The sequence below is a fragment of the Bubalus bubalis genome, chromosome 23 (assembly GCF_019923935.1).
Source record: "Bubalus bubalis isolate 160015118507 breed Murrah chromosome 23, NDDB_SH_1, whole genome shotgun sequence".
NCBI classification, from domain to species: domain Eukaryota; kingdom Metazoa; phylum Chordata; class Mammalia; order Artiodactyla; family Bovidae; genus Bubalus; species Bubalus bubalis.
Genome location: NC_059179.1, coordinates 5701764 through 5723388, shown reverse-complemented (window position 1 = coordinate 5723388; position 21625 = coordinate 5701764). Strand labels below are relative to the sequence as shown.

Sequence of the window (21625 nt, the reverse complement as noted above, 5' to 3'; positions counted from 1 at the left end):
ACCATGTACATAAGTTTTCAGATTGAAAACAGCTATCATGTATCAGAAACAATCAATATAGAGCAAGGAATATCTAAATATATACTAATGAAAACATTTAAGCTCTAGAATCAAGAGTCTCATAAACAGAAACACAAAAAAAAAACCTTAAAAAATTTAAAAATTTAATATAGCCACACACTGCTAAAATGTTAGAAACCAGAAAATATTAGAAAAGACTACGTATGGTTTTTGTTGCTGTTCAGTCGCTCAGTTGTGTCCAACTCTTTGTGACCCCATGGACTGCAGCGTGCCAGGCTTCCCTGACCTTCAACGATTCCCAGAGCTTGCGTAAACTCATGTCCATTAAGTTGGTGATGCAAACCAACCATCTTGTCTTCTGTCATCCCCTTCTCCTCTGCTTTCAATCTTTCCTAGCATCAGGGTCTTTTCCAATGAGTCAGTTCTTTGCATCAGGTGGCCAAAGTATTGGAGCTTTGGCTTCAGCATCAGTCCTTCCGATGAGTATTCAGGGTTTATTTCCTTTAGGATTGACAGGTTTGATCTCCTTTCAGTTCAAGGGACTCTCAAGAGTATTCTCCAACACTACAGTTGTAAAGCATTGATTTTTTGGTGCAAAGCCTTCTTTATGGTTCAACTCTCACATCCATGGGGTTGCAAAGAGTCGGACATGGCTGAGCAATCTTCACTCACTCCCTCACGCACATCCATACATGACTACAGGAAAAAGCATAACTTTGACTATACAGAACTTTGTTGGCAAAGTAATGACTCTGCTTTTTAATATGCTGCCTAGGTTTATCATAGCTTTTCTTCTAAGGAGCTAGTGTCTTTTAATTTGGAGCCTACATTTTAATAATTTGTTAAGTTGCATCTTCTTTGTATAAGCAAAATAATTTTATATCTAGAAAAACTCACATAACATATATCTTTCTAAAAAGCTAAAGATATATACGAGTAAACCAAGAGATGCAACAAAATTAACTTAAAAATGGGTAAGTCAGAATATAAAAAATTGGCATACATCATATATAGGCTTAAATACATAAATATGCATAAATATTTATAAGTATGTCCAATAACTATACCATAAATTCCATAGATTATTTCTATGGAGAGTGCACATAAGTAATTCAAAGAAAAATATAAAAATAAACTATCAGATCAGATTAGATCAGTCACTCAGTCATGTCCGACTCTTTGCAACCCCATGAATCGCAGCACGCCAGGCCTCCCTGTCCATCACCAACTCCTGGAGTTCACTCAGACACATGTCCATCGAGTCAGTGATGCCATCCAGCCATCTCATCCACTGTCGTCCCCTTCTCCTCCTGCCCCCAATCCCTCCCAGCAGCAGAGTCTTTTCCAATGAGTCAACTCTTCGCATGTGGTGGCCAAAGTACTAGAGTTTCAGCTCTAGCATCATTCCTTCCAAAGAAATCCCAGGACTGATCTCCTTCAGAATGGACTGGTTGGATCTCCTTGCAGTCCAAGGGACTCTCAAGAGTCTTCTCCAACACCACAGTTCAAAAGCATCAATTCTCCGGGGCTCAGCCTTCTTCACAGTCCAACTCTCACATCCATACATGACCACAGGAAAAACCATAGCCTTGACTGACTAGACGAACCTTTGTTGGCAAAGTAATGTCTCTGCTTTGGAATATGCTATCTAGGTTGGTCATAACTTTCCTTCCAAGGAGTAAGCGTCTTTGAATTTCATGGCTGCAGTCACCATCTGTAGTGATTTTGGAGCCCAGAAAAATAAAGCCTGACACAGTTTCCATTGTTTCCCCATCTATTTCCCATGAAGTGATGGGACCGGATGCCATGATCTTCGTTTTCTGAATGTTGAGCTTTAAGCCAACTTTTCCACTCTCCACTTTCACTTTCATCAAAAGGCTTTTGAGTTCCTCTTCACTTTCTGCATAAGGGTGGTATCATCTGCATATCTGAGGTTATTGATATTTCTCCCAGCAACCTTGATTCCAGCTTGTTTTTCTTCCAGTCCAGTGTTTCTCATGATTTACTCTGCATATAAGTTAAATAAGCAGGGTGACAATATACAGCCTAGACAAACTCCTTTTCCTATTTGGAACCAGTCTGTTGTTCCATGTCCAGTTCTAACTGTTGCTTCCTGACCTGCATACAAATTTCTCAAGAGGCAGATCAGGTGGTCTGGTTTTCCCATCTCTTTCAGAATTTTCCACAATTTATTGTGATCCACACAGTCAAAGGCTTTGGCATAGTCAGTGAAGCAGAAGTAGATGTTTTTCTGGAACTCTCTTGCTTTTTCCATGATCCAGCAGATGTTGGCAATTTGATCTCTGGTTCCTCTGCCTTTTCTAAAACCAGCTTGAACATCAGGAAATTCACGGTTCACATTGCTGAAGCCTGGCTTGGAGAATTTTGAGCATTACTTTACTAGCGTGTGAGATGAGTGCAATTGTGCGGTAGTTTGAGCATTCTTTGGCATTGCCTTTCTTTGGGATTGGAATGAAAACTGACCTTTTCCAGTCCTGTGGCCACTGCTGAGTTTTCCAAATTTGCTGGCATATTGAGTGCAGCACTTTCACAGCATCATCTTTCAGGATTTGGAATAGCTCATCTGGAATTCTATCACCTCCACTAGCTTTGTTCATAGTGATGCTTTCTTTTCTTTTTTTTTATTTATTTTTTTTATTTTTTAAATTTTATTTTATTTTTAGACTTTACATAACTGTATTAGTTTTGCCAAATATCAAAATGAATCCACCACAGGTATACTTGTGTTCCCCATCCTGAACCCTCCTCCCTCCTCCCTCCTCCCTCCCCATTCCATCCCTCTGGGTCGTCCCAGTGCACCAGCCCCACGCATCCAGTATCGTGCATCAAACCTGGACTGGCACTCGTTTCATACATGATATTTTACATGTTTCAATGCCATTCTCCCAAATCTTCCCACCCTCTCCCTCTCTCACAGAGCCCATAAGACTGTTCTATACATCAGTGTCTCTTTTGCTGTCTCGTACACAGGGTTATTGTTACCATCTTTCTAAATTCCATATATATGCGTTAGTATACTGTATTGGTGTTTTTCTTTCTGGCTTACTTCACTCTGTATAATAGGCTCCAGTTTCATCCACCTCATTAGAACTGATTCAAATGTATTCTTTTTAATGGCTGAATAATACTCCATTGTGTATATGTACCACAGCTTTCTTATCCATTCTAAGGCCCACTTGACTTCACATTCCAGGATGTCTGGCTCTAGGTCAGTGATCACACAATCGTGATTATCTGGGTCATGAAGATCTTTTTTGTACAGTTCTTCTGTGTATTCTTGCCCTCTCTTCTTAATATCTTCTGCTTCTGTTAGGTCCATACCATTTCTGTCCTTTATCGAGCCCATCTTTGCATGAAATGTTCCTTTGGTATCTCTGATTTTCTTGAAGAGATCTCTAGTCTTTCCCATTCTGTTGTTTTCCTCTATTTCTTTACATTGTTCACTGAAGAAGGCTTTCTTATCTCTTCTTGCTATTCTTTGGAACTCTGCATTCAGATGTTTATATCTTTCCTTTTCTCCTTTGCTTTTTGCTTCTCTTCTTTTCACAGCTATTTGTAAGGCCTCCCCAGACAGCCATTTTGCTTTTTTGCATTTCTTTTCCATGGGGATGGTCTTGATCTCTGTCTCCTGTACCATGTCACAAACCTCATTCCATAGTTCATCAGGCACTCTATCTATCAGATCTAGGCCCTTAAATCTATTTCTTACTTCCACTGTATAAAAACTATAAACATATAAAGAATAAACTATAAAAATAAACTTTTGATAGTCTCAGAAACAAATGGTAAAAATTGATCTCTATATAAATGTCACATTCCAAAGTAACTCATAATCATGAAAATTAAAATGTGAGCAAGTTGTAGGAGAGAGAGGCCAATTTACCATCAAGGTTACTCATGAGTTTCTAATCAAAAGAACTATTGTCCTTCACTTAGCTTGACTGCATTTTCTTTGCCCTGTCTGAAAAACAAAAACAAACAAACAAACAAACCCCCCTCCCAAAAAAAAACCTCTTTACCATTTCATTTCTTTTCTGCATTGAACATTTCTTCTTTTCATTGGCACCACATCACTGGCAAATTTCTCTTTTACCCTCTTAATTTTTTTTTTGTTTGTTTTGTTTTTTTTTCCCCCCTCTGACTCTTTCCACACTTCAGCTCCTAACCCATCCTCAAAAGGGTAGGAATAAAATCTGAGAATTTATTTCCAAGTTTCTCTTTCATGAGATTAAACTTTGTCTCTTGAAACATGTTATTTACATTCATAGCTTCTGCTTCTATTTAGGTGTCTCCTCTTCCGTAAATTTTTCCCTGAGCTCGTACTTCCTGGTTTTCTATCTGTTCCATTCTGGCATCAGATCAAAGCAGCTGTAGCAACCCGATATCTGCCTCAGGACTCTTCATGGTATTGTTCACCTGTGCAAAGAATTCTTGGCCCTATCCTGCCTTCTACCTCCAGCCTCTTCTTAGCACTAGGTGCTGTGCTTTCTTTAGCTTGATGAACCTATAATTCTGGAAAAGTGATGAGCCTCCTGCTGGCCCCGGCACTGTGGTTCTTGGGTGAGTAATAGTAGCCACTGCACCGCTACTGGTGGGCAGGACTCCTTCACTAGCCGTGTCCTGACTTAGTCCTCTCAGCTTCCTTGCTCAGGAAAGGAAATCAGACAAGGTCTATCTGTAGATGACTGGATTTAGATATCTTGAAATTATTTCAAATCACGTTAATCTGTCCTAGTTTGATCGCATTCTTTTTCACCTTAAATAGCTTTATTTTCTATCTGCCTCATTTATATTGACTAATATAATGAATATCTTTATCACTCCAGCTAAAAACTCTTGATTCACTTTTCATTGTGTTTTTATGCTGTCTGTGATCATCAACCTCCCGCCCAATCACTATTAATTCTTTCATTTCAATGACTTTTAAGTATTTCTATTTTCTCAATTTCCATTGTCCACCTTGTTTTTTTAATAATGAAATCAAAGCAATAGTTGCTAATTTACCTCCTGGTTTTCATTTATTATCTTATCTAATGAATACTACATAACACAGGGAATAAATTGTTTTAATATGTAGCTTTGCTTTCTCATTACCCTGTTTGTAAGTCTTTTTAGTAAGCTTCCATTTTCTACATAACACAATGAGTTTTGTGAAACCAAATCTGTTTTATTTCCCAACTACAAATGAGTCTCTAAGATGGCCCTAACATGTTACTTTAAATAACTAATATTTATTGAATCAGATATAGTTCAAATCATGTTACACAAATTCATGAATACATGAAAAATATTTTTAACCTTAATTTTTGGATCCATTTCCTCTGCCTACTACCGTCACTTAAATGAATCTCCTACATTTTTAAAAAGTTGAGTTCCAGTTCAGAGCAGGCTCAGACCACACCAGGTCACATTCACCTTCCTGTTTCTGGCATTTATTTTACATTCTGTTGTTAGGGGAAGCACACTGACTGAAACCACCCATCCTCGCCAGACACTATAGTAACAGATCATTTGCATGAGCTATTTTATGACAGGCGGTCCTGGTAAGGAACATGGAACTAATAAGCCACCACCAACTGGAAGAGTTCAGCAAAGGTCAAAAGGAGACACCACGTGTCCTACCACCTCCCAGAATCCTCGCTGGCATCCATCTAGGGTGAACAAGGTATGCATCACCTGGAAGGACTCAGAGTCAGGATGACTGGTTAAAGACAACCCGGAAACTAACCCCATCACCATAAAACCAGAGAGCCATGTGGCAGAGCTGTTCTCCTGGGTCCCCTTAGCCTACTGCTCTCCATCTCGGGTGCCCTTCCCCAACAAATCTCTTGCTTCATCAGCACTTGTGTCTCCTCGGACAATTCATTTCTGAGTGTTAGACAAGAGCCCAGTTTTGGGCCCTGGAAGGGGTCCCCCTTCCTGCAACACTATAATGGCTCTTGTCATATTCTTATTTGTTAAGTCCACCATAAATGTTTTCTCATTGATCAGATGATTCAACAGTACTATGAGTATCTATGTTGTGCCAGGTGCACGTTTCACTGCAGGTCTACTGCTTACATATTCAAGGATACAGAGGAATTGTAAAGTAGGTAATGAAGGGAAATTAAAAGCAGAATGGCTTTAAGGGTATTAAAGTCAAGAATCCAGATGATAAGAAGTCAAGATACTCTTTCAGGGCATCACTCCTCATTTCCTCTGGCAAGTACTTCAAAGTAAACACGTTATTTAAGTTGTAAGGGAGACCTATGTGAGCCCCAGAGAACTTGTTGTGTGTGTGTGTGTGTGTGTGTGTGCACATGTGCACAGGCACTTAGTCATTTCCAACTCTGTGAACCCATAGACTGTAGCCTGCCAGACTTCTCTGTCCATGGAATTTTCCAAGCAAGAATACTGGAATGGGTTGCCATTTCCTACTCCAGGAGATCATGAGAGCTTGATATGCTGCTGCTAAGTCGCTTCAGTCGTGTCCAACTCTGTGCGACCCCATAGACGGAAGCCCACCAGGCTCCCCAGTCCCTGGGATTCTCCAGGCAAGAACACTGGAGTGGGCTGCCATTTCCTTCTCCAATGCATCAAAGTGAAAAGTGAAAGTGAAGTCGCTCAGTCGAGTCCGACTCTCAGCGACCCCATGGACTGCAGCCTACCAGGCTCCTCCATCCATGGGATTTTCCAGGCAAAAGTACTGGAGTGGGGTGCCATTGCCTTCTCCGGAGAGCTTGATATAGTTTCTCAATTTCCTTGGGAACCTCCTTTGTTGCAGTGTATTGGGATCCTAACCCCCTGAGGTTTATTCTCACCAAAAAAAAAAAAAAAAAAAAAAAAAAGATGACACTTCTGTACAGGCTAAAAAACCCATAATTTTATAGATATTACTACTTATAACAAAAGAAAAATGTCCTATTTGCCCTGGTATGCATGGTAGTTTCTTGATTAGAAGAAAAATATTTGCAATCAAAGCAGTTAAATCTAATATTGACCTCAAGTAAAGTTAAGAATATAATTGTTCTTGAAACTAAAAGGCACAAGGCAGAAGAAAATGACAGAGCCTTAACACACTTAGATAAGTCTTTTCTAGACATTAATGGATATGCAGATGATACCACTCTATTGAGAAATCAAAGAGGAACTAAAGAACCTTTTGATGAGGGTGAAAGAGGAAAATGAAAATGCTGGATTAAAACACAACATTAAAAAAATAAGATCATGGCAACCCATCCCATCACTTCATGACAAATAGATGGGGGAAAAAATGGAAACAGTGGCAAATTTTATTTTCTCGGGCTCCAAAATCACTGTGGATGGTGACTACAGCCACAAAATTAAAAATGCTTGCTCCTTGGAAGAAAAGATATGACAGTATTAAACCTAGACAGTATTAAAAAACAGAGACATCATTTTGCTAAGTCTATGTAGTCAAAGGGAGAAGGCAATGGCACCCCACTCCAGTACTCTTGCATGGAAAATCCCATGCAGTCCATGGGGTCGCTAGAGTCGGACACGACTGAGCGACTTCACTTTGACTTTTCACTTTGATGCATTGGAGAAGGAAATGGCAACCCACTCCAGTGTTCTTGCCTGGAGAACCCCAGGGACGGGGAAGCCTGGTGGGCTGCCGTCTATGGGGTCACATAGAGTCAGACACGACTGAAGCAACTTAGCAGCAGCAGCAGCAGCATGTAGTCAAAGCTATGGTTTTTCCTGTAGTCTTGTACTGATGTGAGAGTTGGACCGTAAAGAAGACTGAGTGCTGAAGAATTGATGCTTTTGAACTGTGGTGCTGGAGAAGACTCTTGAGAGTCCCTTGGATTGCAAAGAGATCAAATCAATCAATCCTAAAGGAAATCAACTCTGAATATGCATATGAAGGTCTGATGCTGAAGCTCTGATAGTTTGGTCACCTGATGCAAAGAGCTGACTCATTGAAAAAGACTCTGATGCTGGAAAATACTGAGGGCAGGAGGAGAAGAGGGCAACAGAGGATGAGACGGTGGGATGACATCATTGACTCAATTGACAGGAATTTGAGTAAGCGCCAAGAGACAGTGAAGGACAGGGAATCCTTGCATGCTGCAGTCTATGGGGTCATAAAGCGTCAGACAAAACAGTGACTGAAGAACAACAGCAAGACTTTAATCATGTATAAACTGTCTCATAAACCTTTGCCTTTGTATTCATTTACAGCTTAAAATCTAATTATAACCCATTGTCATTCTAAAGATCAAGTCCCAACTGTTTCATTGTATGAGTTTTTTTCCAATTAAGTATGTGAGACCAAAGGGACTCAGGCTAGGCTACCTCCTCTCAATTTTCACAAGCTGACATGCATTGTGAAAATAGTTCTTGATTATTTCCCTTACAGCTTTTCTCTGAAGGAAAAAATCCCACTGAGCTGTGTACATTCCCCTGACATGCTCCAGGGTCAGCAAGTGTGGTTAGTAAGCACTGATCTTTAAAACCAGAGTTTCCACTACATTGCTAGCAATAACCTAAATCAATAGAGCAAAACAACACAAACCAGTATGTGGTGAGTGAGGACAAACAGATCTGCAGAGATAAAATGGAAAATGATGCAGAAGAGCCGTATCATCTGGTGATAAAAATACAGTCTTATAACACTCCTAGCCTTGAATAGTTTGAACTACTGCACACAAAGTCAGCAAGCAGCAAATCATGGATAAAGACAGTTGCTGTTTTCATTTTACTGTTTGCTCTCTGCTAATAGATTGCAACAGAATGATTATGTGGAGGGTTAAGCATTTGGAGAAGATCACCATAATTACCTGGCATTATTGGGTGACATGATGACATTCTAAGTCACACATCATAGAAAAGAAAAACTGACCTGACCATCTTTTTTACTCTGTAGAGATCAACAAAAGTGTCCTTAAATGATTGAAAAGGATGTTAAAGCCACCCGTAAAATCACTTTAAAAATAATTTCTCAGGTAGCTTGTCTGAACTCTGAAAGGATAATATAGCCCTCAAAATCTCAGCAGAAAGGAAAAATTTGCCTCACAGATGCAATTATTATCCCTTTATAAAAATACCTTCTGAAAAAAGAAAAGTGAAGTGAGAACACTCACTGATTAAAGCCGGTTGCTATTGAGAACTACAAGATTGCTTTTCAAGAAGCATATTAACTTTATAAATTGATGTCAAAACCTAAAAGAGAAGTCTTCAATATATAAATATTTTTCACATGACTATATGCAAATAAGAAAGTTTGTCAAAATTGCTACTATTAAACATGATCCAAATACTGATTTACTTTAAACAAGAATGTTATAAATTCCTCAGATGTATTAAAAGGAAAGAATTGACACAACAATGAAAAGATTAGCACTTCTTGGAAATGAACAAAATGTATTTATTCATATTTTTCTGTTTCCATTTGATAATGAAGGACACTATACTGTGAGACATTTACCCTGCCCACAAAGAGAACTCTTGTATCATGTGGTTTGGCCCACAGCTTCGGAAAGGATAAAAATATGTAAACGGAAACTACACTTGGAATTTTGTCTTGTGACAGTTCAGAATGAGAAGTCTCTGGTGAGCACAAAGAAAAGGTTGGCAATTTTTAATATCCAAATGATCAGTCATTCACATACACGTCTCTGGTGAACTACATAATGTCAAGGCTGTCACAAAAGCAAGACAGAAAATAAAAGTCTTAACAATTTTAATTCAAGGGAAAAAAAAATCCTAGAAAACTTTTTTTCCTCTCTAGATCACATTAGGCTTGTACAACATGCATTTTATAATTCTTAATTTATATTCAACAGCAATGCTCTCTCTGGCTTTAAGATCTTACCCATTTCTCCATCTGATACTTCAAAAGATTTTACAGTTGCTATTTTCTAGTTAAAATGGGTGATTCTCATTTCATTCACAAGAAACATGATGCCTTGCCAACCTCTAGAGATGCAAATTATCATTGCAGAATTGTAACAATACCTACTTATATGAGAGGGCAGAAGCAGCACTAAGCATTATATTTGCCTTTCTTCACTTAATTCTCACAGACCTCAAATGGCCATACTTGGGCCTGGAGACAAGAAGCGATTTGTCCAAGTTCACAAATAACTAAATTTCTGAAGATCTGGCACATTTTGTCAATTCTGAAGAACATAGAAATAACTGATTATTTATTCAACAAATGTTTCTACTAAGTACCAAACGTGGTTAACTGTGGGGAAAAAAACAAATTGGATTAAGTTTTGATTCTTGCCCTCAAGGACCTTACCTTCTTATTTGGAAGAGAGATCATTAAATAAACATAGTGTTACCTATAGCTACTCACAGCCCTAAGTAGTGAAACTGATTTAAGAGCCCAGACAGTTATGAAACTGAAACTGTCTTCTTTTAGTGAATAAATATTTATAACACTAACAGAATAAAAATGCTTGGCAAGTCCATCTGAAAAATACTTATTCTGTATTTATGGCACTGATATAAAATAATAAAAGTGAAAATCAATCATAGCATTTTGAAAGTTGTATAATTTATATTGATATTTTCTAAAAAATTTCATGGAATTAGCTTTTATTTCAGATTGTTGTAGGTACAACCAAATTGTAATTATACTAATTTAAGGGACACCATTTGTAGCAATGATGGAAAATTCAATGCTGAATACTAGTTATGCCAATAGCTGAAAGTGTTTCTAGGATCAAAACTCAATCTCATAAAATAATACATTTGCTAACTGAAAGACACATGCTCAGTATTCCAGTTGGACGACTGGCATCCATCTTTCATCTACTGAAAAGACAGCATTATATATTAAAAGTTAAAAAAAAATACTATTGGGAATACAAGCCTAAGAGCTTCTTTAATATGGCAGTTGAGTCTGGTAAATTTCCATAAACAGGTTTTAGGAAGTGAAAAGGAGAACTTCTCTCTATGTAAATATTTTATATAAGTAATATGACTTATCTAGAAAGCAGACAACAGAACAAGACAGCTTCTTTCACATCAGCACAGTGACTGAAAGTCACTGCAAGGTCACAAGTGACAAAAGTGAAACAGGGATTTTGCCACCCACAATAAGACTGTCCCACATAGGTGAGCAGCAGGCCTACTTTTAGAATCTCATCATTAATGTCAGGAAACTTAATACTATCTTAAATTCTGTGCTAATGAAAATTTCTTAGAAATATGAGTATTTTAAGATGCTGTATTTGCTTATGAGAGGGTTCAGGGCACTTTGCCCAAAATATGTCACTTAGGCATGTTGATTATTTTGAATTAAAGTTACTTAAGAGACAGTCAGTGTAAGAAGGACACGTCTACTCTTTTGTCTCCCTGAAAGCAGAACATAAATCTCTGGTGTGAAAGGTATCCTCTCAATACCAAGAGGATGAGAAAACCTTACTGCCAGATACAGGGAATTCAAGGATGACAAGACCATGTAAGCAAATCTCATTACTTCTTTACTAAATGACTACACCAAGCCCAAACCCGTCATCTTGTCAGTTCTTCACAGATGTATTAGTACTTGGTCTAAAAAATAAAAGCTGTCTGCTATAGTCACTTCTTCAAGCATTATATTTTTATGAGCTCCTGTATGTACAAATTTAAATTTGCTTTCCTCTTGCTAATCTGTCTTATGCCAATTTAATTATTAGATCAGCCAGAAAACTTGGAGGGGAAGAAAGGAAAATTCTTCCTCCCCTACATTTACATAGTGCGTTATAGTTTCTATGTGCAGTTCTGTTCTCCCTGTGAGATTGTCAGTTTCTAGACAGCAAAACCTGGTTAGCACAGTGGTCACTATGGAGCTGGTGCTCAAACACATATCTTGAATTGAACTGAACTGTATTCCTAATTTTAAAATATTTTGTACCTCTGACAGCTTACTTAAACAGGCAAACCACAATTTCACATTCACCATCTCTATTGGTGTGTTCAAGGCTCTGAAATTTTGCCTATCATTTCTCCCAAGATTCAATAAATCAATTTCAAGGACATTTTAATACATTTGAGAAAAGGAACTTCTGAGTGAAAGGTCATTGCTTTCATGTTAACATTATTATTTCTTAAGACCTCACAGTTATAAGAGACTATATGGCTTGTCATAACTGAAGCTGAAAAATGTTATGACTGCCATTCATATTTTATTAAATAAATAGCATTACATAAATAGTGCTTATATTAGCAACACAAAACAGAAATTTTAAGTCACTTATATGGCAAAACCAATACAATATTGTAAAGTTAAAAAATAAGAAAAAATTAAAAAAATATGTTAAATAAAATTGAGGTCTTTTTCTATTTTCTTACTTTTCTAAAATGGTTTTATATAATACTTTTAACATTTTTCCAGAATTTATCAGCTACAGACTTATACTACAAGTTCACCCAAGATAAAAAATTCAAATCTTCATCATCCAACTATTATGAGAATAAATAATCAATATGTAAAATACTCTCAAGTTATTTCTAGAAAGCATTTTTATACAAGTACTATTAGTTTTATATGCTATCTTCAATACATTAAGAAATGATATTAAGGAAAATTTACCTCACTTATGCTATAATTTAATTAGAAACCCTCTATCTTGAAAGGCAATTTAGGACATCTAAGAGAATCTATGAAATATGTTCTAAAAGCAAGACAATTTTAGCTTACCAAAATTAGCACATTCAATGTAATATTGTTATATGTTGAGTTAGTGTTTGCTAATGAAACGTAAATAAGATAGAAAACACTTAAGGATAAAACTTATCAATACAATATTGTAAAGTTAAAAAATAAAATAAAAATAAATGAAATTGAAAAATAAAATAAAATAATTTATAACAAAAAAAAACTTATCTAAGCTAAACTAAACCTATGATGTTCCAAATAAAGAAACTGAATTATACTTATTGCAAATGTAGATAATTATTTATATATTACATATTATCGTTAGTATTAGATAAACTGGCAAATACTAAATATTGAATCACGGTAAAACAAAAACCATATCCTTAATTATCTAAGTTTGATAATAATCTTTTGAAACATGGTCTGTACCTGTGTGCGCAACAGGCAAGAGTGCATCAGATGTGAGACAGTGGATAGAGTGGAACACACAGACTCATTGTGCTGTCTTGGGAACTGGGTCATTTATAAGTGTTAAAATTTTCTCCCTTTAGTTCAGAGTATTAATCAATGTCTTCAACTTACAGGGGGGTCTGCGTCTTCGGCATAAACAGTCGTTATGGGTGTACCCTTGACAGCATCGGGAGCCACCATTCCTTTGTAGATCCGTTTACTAAATACTGGAGGGTAATCGTTCATATCCTGTAAGACACAATGAAGAATTTAGTGCTCAGTTTAAACCAGGTTGCCTCTTCATATCACACAACCCATTTGCCACTGTCAGCCTTGTTTGTTTTGTTTTGTTTAAAGTCACTCAGTCGTGTCCGACTCTTTGCGACCCTGTGGACTATAGTCCACCAGGCTCTTCCATCCATGGGATTCTCCAGGCAAGCATACTGGAGTGGGTTACCATTTCCTTCTCCAGGGGATCTTCCCAACCTCTCAATTCCATTACCCTCACTTCCGAATGGCACCCCAGAGGAAACTACTAGAGTCCCTATACAATATTAAGGAGTACGGTGCCTACCCCATTCTACCGAAGCCCATTCCACTTAAGTAAACAGCCTGTCTCACAATCCATGTGCCTCCAGAAAAAGCTTTCAGATATTGTAATGATGGCTGAAATTTTCTCTAAAGATGCTTCTAATGGTATGATGTACTTTTGAACTTTGAAGAGTAGGAACACATTTCATAAAGAATACCTTTCTATGAGACAGATGTAGAAGATTGCAGATATATATATATAATATATATGTGTATATATAATATATATGTGTATATATATTCTTCTGTTGTTGCTTTTAAAGAAAGTTCTTTAATGTTTCCATTGCAATTGCAAATTCTTTAATATTTAGCATAATAGGATGATTAGAGCATTTCAAATGCAAATTGTGAGATATCCTTTGATGCTGTTTTACATTTTTACAAACATAAAATGATTAAAAGATGTTTTCCCTATAGCACACTACAATAATGACACATAGGATTAGATGTTCTTAGTCAGAAATCATGTTAATTTATTTAAAGATTTTTTCAAAGTGATTTATATGTATCTTTTTAATTTTCACAATTCACTGATATGAGTTATTCATGTTTATTCATTAGATGATATTTATGATGTTCCTCCCATTTTTATGACCCAGTGCTAGGCACTGGAGATACTGAAGTGACTCAAAAAAAAAAAAGTTCTTGAATTTGTCACTTAACTACCATTTGGCAGGTAAAGTTACTGATTCTGAAGATAGCATAGTGACATCTGCTAAACTAATCTACTGGTTTGGCAAAGCCACAAATTAATCTGGTCTCTTGAGAGCGAGGTGATTTTTTTTTTTCTCAAAAATTTAAGGTTTTATGGAGAATTCCAAATCCTTTTTTCTTAAAAATAATGATTATTAACCTGGAGGATTTATCTTTCTCAGATTTACTTTAAAAAAAATTATTATACCCTGCATTGTTTTGGATACTCTCACTCAAACATGATTGAACTCAAAACTAAATTTGTTAGTTATTTTATTCCCCAGGCCATCCTTTTTTAACTTGATTATTCTACAGAGTCTTTGACATTTGTTCTGACACAAAAAATTTTTTGCACCATGTAAACTGGAAATATACAAATTAGCTGATTATAAACACCCTTTTTTTGCAAAGAGGTCAGGACAATTGGATCATAAACAACTGCAATCAAATTGAGCTTGCTTTTCACAGTAGAGCTAACATCTGAGTTGTATATCTGAAAAACCCTGCAGACTCTCGTAAAAGTTGGAGAGGTTGAACTGCAAGCAAAACTGAGAAATTTTCAAAAAGTACATCATTTCCCTGTTTTGACATGCAGTATTCACAACCTCTACAATGAAGACTTCCTTTATATAAGACGAGCTTTAGAATCTGAGCAAGTAAATAAACCTAGGAAGCACTTGTTCTCTATAATGAGGACAGCGGAAGGTATTGCTCTTCAGGTTCCAGGCACGGGGTAAATATATAAAACTTTTGCACGCACATTTCCTCCTGCTCTTTTCAAGAGTGCTAGCTATTTTAATGAGTGAATCTTGTAACCAAAGGGGTGGAACTCCTCTTGTGCCCCCTAAATCATAGTTTCTGAAGGTTAGAAAAGGAATCCAACCTTGTGATTTTTCTGTACATGAGTTTCCCAAATCACATAAAGTCAGTACATTCCTATGAATTTTCTTCTCTATTCTCCAAGGGGATATTAAAAATCTTAATGTTACAGGCATGTTTTGGATTAATTTGACTATTATAGGGGAAAATATGTTTTTTCTTAATTATGTCAATACAGCTGCTAACAGTGCTGAGTACAGTAACATCTTTTTCTTTGTTGTTGTCTTGGAAAATAGTCACCAGGTCACTCACCTCCTAACTGAACACACAGGGAACATTTTTATAATCTGGCTTCATAAACTGATTATACAGAAAGCGAGTTTGTAAATTGGTACCCCGCACTTCGCCCGCTTGCCTTTGACAGAATGGAGAATAAATCAATGCTGTCACTGTAGCTGTATATCTTTTTTCTGTACATATTTTGAGGTTACAATCCTTCACCATGGCTAAACTGTGTAGCCAGTGCACACAGTTCTTGCACAGTGCATTATTTCAGATGAGAGAATTTACTGAAATGCACAATGCCAAATAGCATAATCAATAGTTTATTATATTTATGCTCCAGGGATGCTTGAAGAAAAATGTATATAAATCTGCCTCTGTACAAACGCTCTGCTGCTGCTGCTGTCTCTTCAGTCGTGTCCGACTCTGTGCGACCCCATAGACTGCAGCCCACCAGGCTCCCCCGTCCCTGGGATTCTCCAGGCAAGAACACTGGGGTGGGTTGCCATTTCCTTCTCCAATGCATGAAAGTGAAAAGTGAAAGTGAAGTCGCTCAGTCGTGTCCGACAAATGCTCTACTATGCGGCAAATTAAGGATAAGCTCCGCTCTTCAAAAGCAAGCTCTTTTCTGTTGTCAATCTTCCACTAGAGGGCATGATTGACAAAAAGAAAATTTCCTTTTCTGTCCTCGTTAGCAATTTTATTAAGACCTATAACAGTTTGCTGTCTGTGATTATAATTTTTGTTGTTCTGAACAAAAAAATTCTTTTCATGTTTTTAAAGAGTATTCTGAATGTTTCCATGGTTCTCAGCTAGAACGAAGCCTTGCTCTTCTTAGGAAAAAAATAGTCGTATGAGTTAGCATAATTAGCTCCCATGTATCAAGCAACTGAAACCGCACCTGAATGTACAGCTATCTCAGAGGAAGAAAATATGTTTATTTATTTTCTAAATTCAAGTTAAAATAATCACAGAAGCCATTTCTGCTTTGGCAGACCACAGAGTAGATTTTAAGCAACCTTTTCTAATGAGTATAACAGGAACATAGGAAATTGCTGGTGAACTTACAAATTAATGGCAGGTTCTCTTTTTAAAGACAAGAGAGATGATACAATTTTTGATGTCTGGAATCATGGGTTAAAAATTATTCTAGATAAGAGGCTTTGCCTTGATAGAAGAGTACTAACCAATGATACTTCCATCATCTTTGTTAAATGATGATAATACAGAGAATGCCAGTCCTCATCTCAAACTCTTATGCACACTCTGTAACGAGATCAGGTGGTGAGGTGGTGTGTGCTAGTGGGTGGAATGGCTTCTGTTACTCCTCCCTTACTGCCTAGCATTAGCACTAGAACCGTTGGCTACCTTGCTTCTGAAATCCTTTAAGGCTTATGAACCTGATGCCTCCTCTTCCTTGGCAGAGGACACAGTTGATTTTTTTCCTTTGTCTGTTACTAGTTCTGTTTCCCAGTACCAGACACACTCTGTTGTTCCTGTTGCTGTTTCTTACATTATATGCCTTCTGCATTTTCTGCCCCCTTGGTTTCTTTGTTTTTTTTTTTTTTTTTTTCTTGGCTCCTCTCCCTTCTCCTTTGATTCTGTCACATAAGGTCAAAAAGGCCCCATCTCCAATCAAACACATCTTTCCTTTCCTATTTTGCATGGAGTTCTCTTAAACACAAATCACAAACTTATCTCAACAATTTTTGGCAAGGTTGGGAGGGTGGGGATAAAAACCTGTACTGGAAGTTTCTTTGTTAGCTGCCTAAAACTGTTTTGCTTTTCTTTTCTTTTTAAGTTTGACGCTTTTCTAGAATCTTGGGTGATAGGATTATTCCCAATATAAGGTAATCAATGGTACACTTGCGACAAGAAGCAAAGTGTACACTATAGTTCTCAGTATCACAAATATTGATGGAGCTCCCCTGTATGGCAACCCACTCCAGTACTCTTGCCTGGAAAATTCTATGGATGGAGGAGCCTGGTAGGCTACAATCCATGGGACTGCAAAGAGTCAGACACGACTGAGAGACTTCACTTTCACTTTCCCCTGTATTAGGTAGTACATTAGATGCTGTAGATACGGTTACCACCAAGAAAGATAAAGTGCCTGCTGGTACTGAGTTTACAATTTAGTATGGAAAGCAAATAAATAAATATTATCAAGTGTGATGAATGCTGTGAAGGAGGAAGTATAAGGATGTGATGGGAAAACATATGAAGGAGTTTAAGTTTCACATAGGATGTATCCCTGTTATCTGAACAACTGCCTCATTACTTATGCATGTTGGCAGGTAAAACAGTTTTTCAAGATTAATGGTTAAATTAGAAGAGACTAACACTGTGCAGTGTTGATAAGCCACTAATTTAATATAAAATTCCACTCCCATCTAATTTCTCTGAACTGGAATGATAATGTAGGGGGAGGCAGTTGATAAGTTTCTTGAATTTTTTCCAAGTCATGATACTGTGGTCAATTGGGAGTTGTTCAGTCGCTAAGTTGTGTCTGACTCTTTGCGACCCCATGGACTACAGCATGCCAGGCTTCCCCGTTTTTCACCATCTCCCAGAGTTAGTTCAAACTCATATCCACTGAGTCAATGCCATCCAACCATCTCATCCTCTGTTGTCCCCTTCTCCTCCTGCCCTCAATCTTTCCCAGCATCAGGGTCTTTTCCATCCAGGGTCTCTGCATATAGTGGCCAAAGAATAAGCATGTATATTCAGTATTCTTGCCTTGAGAACCTCATGAATAGTATGAAAAGCCAAAAAGATATAACACTAAAAGATGAACTTCCTAGGTCAGTAGGTGTCCAATATGCCACTGGGGAGGACTGAAGAAATAGCTTCAGAAGGCATGAAGGGGCTGAGCCAAAGCAGAAAAGACACCCAGTTGTGGATGGGTTTGGTGGTGAAAGTAAAGTCCGATGCTGTAAAGAACAATATTGCATTGAAACCTGGAATGTTAGGTCAAATTGGATGTGATCAAACAGGAGACAGTAAGAGTGAACATTGACATTTTAGGAATCAGTGAACTAAAATGGATGGGAATGGGTGAATTTGATTCAGATGACCATTATGTCTACTGCTGTGGGCAAGGATTCCTTAGAAGTGGAGTAGCCCTCATGGTCAACAAAAAACTCCAAAATGCAGTACTTGGGTACAATCTCAAAAACGACAGAATGATCTCAGTTCATTTCCAAGGCAAACCAATTGGGAGAATATGTGTCTATTCTGAGATTGAATCTGTGAGAAGATTCTAATCATACCACCCTATCTCAGACTTTCTAAAAACTGCATCATAATTATATATGTGTATGTGTGTATGTATGGTTTATTTTTCACTGTATATCAGACATTATGCTAACTGTGTTAAATTTATCATTTCAGTTAGTTTGTCTAAAAGATATGTTAGCTATTATTATTATTTCTAATTTATAATAAGGAGCTGAAGCTTAGAGAAATTAAGTTGTTCATAATTATCCAGCTAATAAAAGATAGACCTAATATTTAATTCTGGTATGCCAGATCCTGAGCTTCCCTGGTGGTTCAGATGGTAAAGAATTTGCCTGCAATGCAAGAGACCCAGGTTTGATCCCCTGGGTTGGGAAGATCCCCTGGAGGAGGGGATGGCAACCCACTCCAGTATTCTTGCCTGGGAAATCCCATGGACAGAGAAGCACAAAGAGTCAGACATGACTGAGCCAGTAACACTTCCTCACATTTTTTTTCTCATATCAGATTCTAAAGGCATCATTCTGATACTTGGAGGTGAGAAAAAGGGGAACTAGAAAAGTCATCAGAAAAGTATATATAAAATGACTTGAGTAGGATTTTCATTACAATTCCACACATAAAATTTTAAACATCTCTTTCTAAAAATATTTTACAGTTTTAAGAACTCTTCTAACTAGTTACTATACTTTTATCTTGGCAATCTGGCAAGCTTCTAAACATTGCATAATTCGAATCTATCTCCCTGAAGATAATTTAAAAAATTTATTTATAAAGCCTTTTTTTTTTAAAAAAAAAGGAGAATTGTAGCAGTTTTATTTGTATACTTTAAACAACAACTTTTTCAGTATTTAACCCCACAAATAGTTGTTTTCATTAAAACCTAATAAAGTTTTTCCTAAATTGCACTCTTTAGAAAATTAGTTCTATCAGAAACTTTACAAATTAAAAGAAATGCCATGATAGTTTGTGGGAAATGACATTTTATTTTCTTGATATTCACAACATACACTAGCATATTAATAGTCAAGGCTCCTATACAAAGGCCTACAGTACAGACATCTTTTTTTTTTTATACATACTGGTGTTTCCCAAACTAATTTGTCCCCGTTAATCTTTGTCTATGAGACACCCAGAAACCCCTCAAGACACCGTCTTGAGAGGCTAGTGCTCTATAAAATAGATCATGAAAGACCGTGAAGACATCAATAGATTGAAGGCACAGATTATTAGTGTTTGGAGTACTATATGACTTTGGTGAATTTAAATTTTCAGAGTATTAATATGTATTGAGGATTTCACATATCAAGAGCGTCCCTGCCCCCAGTATGTACCAGCCAATTCATCAGGATAGAGATAGCAGCTGATAGTCATGATGGAATTGGAAAACAGTGACATTGCTTAGCAGTAACTAGTATAGACAAGGCTTATCAGCATCTGTTACCCACACTGGGAGACGCATGGCAATAGCAAGCCTGGTCTCAGTTGCCTTGGGAGCCAGGGAAGAATGTAATAAGCACTGAAGGGTAAAATTGCTCATTTTCTCGAGAGTCCCAGAAATCAGTGGGTGACTTTTGGGAAGCTATGAGAGAGAGTCATAGATATATGAATTATTACTACTTGCTGCTGCTAAGTCACGTCAGTCGTGTCCGACTCTGTGCGACCTCGTAGACGGCAGCCCAACAGGCTCCTCTTTCCCTGGGATTCTCCAGGCAAGGATACTGGAGTGGGCTGCCATTTCCTTCTCCAATGCATGAAAGTGAAAAGTCAAAGTGAAGTTGCTTAGTCATGTCCGATTCTTAGCGACCCCATGGACTGTAGCCTACCAGGCTCCTCCGGCCATGGGATTTTCCAGGCAAGAGTACTGGAGTGGGGTGCCATTGCCTTCTCTGTATTACTACTTAAGATACTATTTTTGTCTCTAGGCTTGTATAATTTTTGTTTCCTGTGGTTTTGTTTTTTAGTAGAAATATATTACATCTCAGTTTTAGATGTGTACAACAGCAGAATAGGCAGATAGTTTAATAAATTATCTGATTCAGCCCCATGACACACCCTCTTTGGTGTATTCATATTCTTTAAACATGGAGGTGCATATATATTAGAAAGAATATACTATTAAGAATCTGATAGTACAGAATAGAACAGAGGGTAACATGTGAAGGTCATGGTCCTTAAATGGGTATTTTATCCAGGCTAACCAATCTCAAGAGGAATAGTAGAAGGTCATAAAAAATAATGACCAATCAGGAGGCAGAAAGAAGGATTAATTAGAAGCATGGAATTAACAGATAAACACCATTGTACATACAACAGATAAACAACAAGGATTTACTGTATAGCATAGGGACTATATTTGGTATCTTATAATAATCTGTAATTAATTTAGAAATTATAATTTAGAAAAATTATATATATATAATTGCAACCCAAAATTAATAATGCTGCAAATCAACTATGTGCTGTGCTGTGCTTAGCTGCGTCTGATTCTGTGACATCCTGGACTGTAGGCTGCCAGGTTCCTCTGTCCATGGAATTTTCCAGACAAGAATACTGGAGTAGGTTCCATTTCCTACTCCAGGGTAGGAAGTAGGGATCGCCCCAAGCCAGCATCTCTTGCATCTCCTTCATTGGCAGGCAGATTCCTTACCCCTGAGCCACCTGTCAGTCAGTTCAGTTGCTCATTTGTACCCTACTCTTTGCAACTCCATGGACTGCAGCATGCCAGGCTTCCTTGTCTACCACCATCTCCTGGAGCTTGCTCAAACTCATGTCCATTGAGTCAGTGATGCCATCCAACCATTTCATCATCTATCATCCCCTTCTCCTCCTGCCTTCAATCTTTCCCAGCATCAGGGTCTTTTTCAATGAGTCAGTTCTTCGCATCAGGTGGCCAAAGTACTGGAGCTTCAGCTT

General features: G+C 37.5%; 1 protein-coding gene across 1 annotated transcript in view; it reads right to left on the bottom strand.

Annotated features, from left to right (window-relative positions):
- Positions 1-21625, bottom strand: part of PCDH15 (protocadherin related 15) — a 1798632-nt gene that overhangs the window by 221272 nt on the left and 1555735 nt on the right. The window contains exon 24 of the mRNA XM_045164127.1: positions 13220-13336. Coding sequence (XP_045020062.1) covers positions 13220-13336 — 117 coding nt within the window. The remainder of the gene's footprint in view (positions 1-13219; positions 13337-21625) is intronic.